Source organism: Labeo rohita, chromosome 3, assembly GCF_022985175.1.
Source record: "Labeo rohita strain BAU-BD-2019 chromosome 3, IGBB_LRoh.1.0, whole genome shotgun sequence".
In the NCBI taxonomy this organism is placed as follows: domain Eukaryota; kingdom Metazoa; phylum Chordata; class Actinopteri; order Cypriniformes; family Cyprinidae; genus Labeo; species Labeo rohita.
In genome coordinates this window covers 21,882,282-21,888,281 of record NC_066871.1, presented here as the reverse complement: position 1 = coordinate 21,888,281, position 6,000 = coordinate 21,882,282, and the positions used below count along the sequence as shown (strand labels likewise).

The 6,000-nt window shown below is 37.1% G+C and overlaps 1 protein-coding gene across 1 annotated transcript; it reads right to left on the bottom strand.

Moving 5' to 3' along the window:
* Positions 1-2,731: 2,731 nt before the first annotated feature.
* si:ch211-76l23.4 (uncharacterized) lies at positions 2,732-4,928 on the bottom strand. Its single transcript, XM_051098916.1, has 4 exons — positions 4,816-4,928; positions 4,185-4,305; positions 3,888-4,017; positions 2,732-3,563 (listed from the first exon to the last, which is right to left on the bottom strand). Exons 2-4 carry the CDS (start codon positions 4,285-4,287, stop codon positions 3,362-3,364), a joined length of 435 nt encoding a protein of 144 aa, XP_050954873.1. The 5' UTR covers positions 4,288-4,305; positions 4,816-4,928; the 3' UTR covers positions 2,732-3,361.
* Between the last annotated feature and the right edge of the window lie 1,072 nt (positions 4,929-6,000).

The following is a 6,000-nucleotide window of genomic DNA, read 5'->3' as shown; positions in this document are numbered from 1 at the left end:
TCTTGTTCTTCACTGTTTTTGCATATCTGAGGAACAGACATTAAAATGACTACAGCTAATACTGACATGCTGTCTGATAAGACTTATTACTAAATCATTCTTATACAGATAGTGCACCTAAAAATGAAAATATCATATTTCTCTCACCCCCATGTTGTTTCAAACCTATATGACTTGCTTTTCTCAGTGGAACACAAATGGACTAATTTTATTGTGATTCTTTTTTTGTCAATGTTGGTGCATGAAAGCATTAGTCCCCATTCACTATTGGAAAAAAAACAGCATGAACATTCTTCCTAACATCTCCATTTGTGTTCCAAAGACGAAAGACAGAAACTCAGAACAGCATGAAGGTGAGTAAATGACTGAATGTTCTGTAAGATAATGCTTTAATATGGATGAGCAACAAAGGAAGATACTGTCAAATCTTTCAATAACTTTCAAATTCCAAAGCACCAGTGACGGATTACAGTCGTGAAAATGAATTTACAGCTCAAGATACTTAAGGGAATAAGAGATGATTATACAATGTAGGGCTGTGTAACACATTTTCTGCCCTCCTTTGAGTGTGTTGCTTCATAAATCTTCAAAGATGTAAGAGACTTTCTTCTGAGATTTATGATTTATGATATGTCTCCGTCATCGAGTGTGCATTGTGAACATAGTTATTTTAATATCTTTTGCCAATGCTGTCTGTTGGTGTTGTTCCTCTGGGACACAGATGATATAACAGACATAAAAAGATGTGGTATGGTAACTCTGGAATTACTTGGATTGTTTGAGCTGTACATGACTTCATGACCACAGTGTCCTAACCACTTTTTAATATATAGGCTTACTCATAGACAGACACAACATTGTATTTCCTCCTGGTGGTCACATTTATGCATCACAGTCTGTGGTCTGTGGGCCTCATTTGTGAAAAACAAATAAGTTAGTGTGTAAATCAATTGTGCAACTATGCTTACATAAATTATTGAATAAATGTGCATGGACGCATTGAACTGACTGCAGCAATTTATGTAAGAATGGTTTGTGAACAGTTTATATGTTACCCTGGATGACAAAACCAGTCTTAATTAGCACAGGTGTATTTGTAGCAAAAGCTAAAAATACATTGTATGGGTCAAAATTATAATATTTTCTTTTACACCAAAAAATTATTAGGATATTAAGCAAAGATCATGTTCCGTGAAGATATTTTGTAAATTTCCAACCGTAAATATATCAAAACATAATTCATGATTAGTAATATGCATTGCTAAGAACTTTATTTGGACAACTTTAAAGGCAATTTTCTCAGTATTTTAATGTTTTTGCACCCTCAGATTCCAGATTTTCAAATAGTTGTATCTTGTCTTGGACAAGTTGTATCTTGGACCACATATTGTCCTATCCTAACAAACCATACATCAATGGAAAGCTTATTTTTCCAGCTTTCAGATGATGTATAAATCTCAATTTCATAAAATTGACCTTTGTGACTGGTTTTGTGGTCCAGGGTCACATATACAAAAATTGTTTCATAAATAAGGCCCTGGATGTGAGTACAATATGGAGTATCAAATTTAAACACTTTAGACACAGTTGACACTTCGCAGGGATTTTGATTGACGTGATCTGACCAATCATAACACAGAATCTATCATTCTTCTTTTTTTTTAAGTTATATTTATGGGGCTTTTTGCCTTTATTTGACAGGACAGTTGAGAGCAGACAGGAAAGCATTGGGTGAAGAGCGGAATCAGTAAAGGACCTCAAAACGGGGATTGAACTCGGGACGCCGACAGCACAGTTGCACTATATGTCGGCACACACTGGGCGATCGGTGCCGGCCAGAATCGACCATTCTGTCCGACAAACAAACCAGACAGCAGAGTAGATTAACCACTTTGATCTTGAACTTGAAAAATAATGTGTATTGACGTCTTTCCACAGTTGAAACAAGATAAGTTCTTTTTTCCATTCATGTTTTATTTTCATTCAAAGAGCCACAAGTGGTATTTATCATACAAAATTTGAAAGCTGAGACCTTGTTTTGTACCAAAAGTAACCTGCTTTGTCTTGTCTGTCGGCATGTTGTCAGTATCCTCTTTGCTCCTCAATGTATTTTTCACTTTGTGAGAACTGATGAGAAACAGTAACGAAGGGGGGCGGGTCTTTGCGAAGGTTTAATTATGAATTAAAGAATATATTTGCGATATACAAAATATAAAACAATTCTAAAAGTGTCCAAATACTTGTTCAGGCCACTGTATATGCAGTTCTGCTGTTGACTGTGGAGCTCAGAGTGAAACTGTCACAGAGTCAATAAATAATAGAGCTGCCTCTTATGTTTATGTGTGTTTTAATGACGGGGTGCATTTTGAATTATAGTAATAAAGTGCTACAGAAGACCTTATATTACCAAATCACTGGTCATAAAGTATAGTATAAACAGTGTTAAAAAAAGGACCTCTCTTCTACTGCTGCCTGGTGTTCTTGAATTTTGCTTGCAGAAAAACTGTTAGGTAGATAGATAGATAGATAGATAGATAGATAGATAGATAGATAGATAGATAGATAGATAGATAGATAGATAGAGCTTCTCGTAAGTTTGCGAGACTGAGAAAATGGGATGAGACAAACACAGATAATGAAAGCTGGTTGGCTATTACACAAAACAAACACCAAACTATTATGCACAAAGCTAATTATGTCAAAAGTTAGCTAACACACTGAAACTTAGAAGTGAATGCAACAGTCTGAATTTATTATAGCTTACATGAGATGGCAAATATGAGCCAAGAGATATTAAGCATCTAATTACCATGCTCATCCGATTATAAGCATAAATACACAATGAAAAACACAATTTATTGTGTTCCTGAAATGTTCTTAGCTTGTACATAATCAGTTTATACCTGTATGAGCCATTGATCATTTTGAGAGCTGCAAATGCCACATATCAGTTCACTGACAGTCATGCATATTTGAATATACTCATGCAGACTAATTCCAACTACAGGATTAAAGACAGCTAAATGTAATACTCTCATACTGAATAACAAATGCTTATTTGTTTCCTTTTGATTACGAGCAATGGAAGGTATTCTAAAAAAAAATATATAAAGTCCTGCGGTTACAGCTGTGTCCAATGTTAATTAAGAACGGGCTGTCACAGTTAAATTGGTGCTTTTAGATACAACCCAAACCACATAGAGGGACATTCACAATGTTGAGCATATTGTTTATTACCTGTTTCCCAGCAACATACAGCAACAAGATGCCAAAATAGTGAAAAGCTCAAAGAAAAGGCTGCTAAAGGAATCTATAGTGGTTTGATGATAGAAGAGATCCAGCTCTACTGAAACACGGCCGTTTAGGAGACAACAGGCGTCTTCTTAATGAGACGTTTGCGCACCGGGCTAGCAGGTGCTGCGCTCGCGCTGGCTTTCTCGGCCTTCAGTTCATCTATGAAGGTTTCCAAAGGTCCAAACTTCTCGGTCAGCTCACCAAGATGAGTTTTCAGGGCATTGAACTCTTTGTACAAGTCATCCAGCGCCTCAGAGAGAGGATGGATCCTGGGAAGAGTTAAAGAGAGAGAGAAATTTGAGAGCAGCACGGTATAGCGCAGTCTCTGGTTGGCTTTGAGCTTTGAGGAATATGAACATGACTAGATTCCAAACCATAAGGAGCCAGGAAGTTCCCCATTAAGCACATAAAATATTTTGCAAGGCTTCCAGCATAATGAAATGTTCTGCTCTGAAAGAACGCAGTCCGCATTTTGACATAGCTGCAGATACCAAAATAACAACGTTGCGTTCCTGCTGTTTTCTCTCTGTGGAGAGAAAGAATGCCTGAATCTGAGAGTTTGATGTAATGCACTGAACCTCATGAAAGCGTACCTGGAGTAGTCAGGCAGCAAGGACTGATGGTCGTTTTGCAGGAGTCCTTTTACTTGGTTCAGGATGTCGAACCTCCAGTCGTCAAGCACTTGAGTCAGATTTGCAACTCCTCGCATGCTTACTCTCTCAGCTGAAGACCAGAAAGCAATATCGTTGACATTTTTATCAAATGCAACCACGGTGATATTATTTAGGAGTATTTTCAGGTTCATTCAAACAAAAAACACTGCAAGAATATTAACACATAAATCAACCGGTTTGTGTTTTATGAAACAAGTCAAGAAGACATCCACTTACAGCCATCACGGTAGTTCCACTCCTCTTTTGCAGTCCGTCTCTTCTGACCACAGACTACGACCACAGTTATGGTCAGGAACAACAGGCTCACCCTGAAAATCATCCTGGCTCTTTATGTTTCCTGCACAATTATACCCAGAAACTTAGATTACATGTGTAGTTACTGAAACTAACTACTGAAAGTGCATTTCCTCCCCTTGAAAATGTTAAAATGACTGCCTTGGTCTTTTCCTCTCCTCAGATAATATATGTTTACTGAGAGATAAATCAAGCCCTGTGCTACTAAACTCACTATTAATCTTAATCCTAAAAATAATATTGGTGCATAAAGACCATATTTGGTTTCAGGGCACAATCTGTACCGACTTGCCTGATAGCTGTGCATGACATTTTCCTCATGGTCTGTAAGAAAGCTACATTTTTAAAACAACGTGCATGTGAAAATGGAATAAAAATGACAAATAAACATTTATGTTTCAATGAACTTAACTTATTGCAAATATATACTTTTTAAAAAGTACAGAAATATACAGAATGCATGAAATCTTTACACAGATACAAAATCAGCTAAAACAACCAACACTTTTGCAATTATAGTAGTGTGTAGATCTAAATTTCCATGTTTACATACCAGTCAGAGAGTTTGGGAAGATGTGTGCTCTTTAAAGTGCTCCTGGAGTTCTGTGTCTTGGTTGCTCCACCAGTCTGTACCAAGACTGAAGAACACTCCCTCCTGTTTTAAAACATTCCCTCATCACACACATCTTTTCCAAACCCTTGGCTTGTATGAGCAAGCCACTATGGTTTGAATTTCAAAACTCTTCCTTGAGGTCCAAAGAGTTCTGTAAGAATTTGTTTGCTGATTTGTGACTCTGTAATGCTTTAGTATGATTTTAGCTCGTTTAGTAACCATTAAAGCTAGCAAGCACTTTTAAAGTGTGTTCTGACATTTCCATGTAAAATAAATCTATCTAACTATCTAGGGCTAATCTTTTTTTTTTTTTTTTTGTATGGCCCTATGATTTCCACCGAATTTGTCAAAGTTTGAATGAATTAATCAAAAGTTGGTCATTACACTTACATCAAGTCGCGATATAGACTAGTATCTGTAAATATTATGCCGCAAAAGACTATTTAAATATGAATGCATGTTCTGCGTGTCTTTTTATAAATGAACGGGGTGGACGCGCAGTTTCTTTACATGTAATACTGATGCTCGTGTGACGCTCGCAGTGATTTCAGCGTCTGCCGTTTCACTACATGAGGACATAAATACAGGTGCTGGTCATATAATTAGAATATCTTCAAAAAGTTGATTTATTTCACTAATTCCATTCAAGAAGTGAAACTTGTATAATGTATACATTCATTCCACACAGACTGATATATTTCAAGTGTTTATTTCTTTTAGTTTTAATGATTATAACTGACAACTAATGAAAACCCCAAATTCAGTATCTCAGAAAATTAGAATATTGTGAAAAGGTTCAGTATTGAAGACACCAGGTGTCACGGATCTGCAAGGAATGGGACCCAGATGCAAATGAGCAGAAAAAGGTGATTTTATTAACAAGACGTAAACTACAACAGCATTGAGAGTGGGAAGTGAAACAGTCCAAAACAAAGGGGCAAGGCAGACGACGACAATAATACGGGCAGGAAGGGTGACCACTGAGATCGTCAGAGATAGCAATAGACTTGAGCACAGGAGAGGCAGCTCCAGAGGAAAGACTAGGCAGGAACCTGTAGCTTGATGATCTCAGAAACACCGGTCTTGCTGCCAGGTAGAGGCTCACAGAACAAAAACTAGATACTT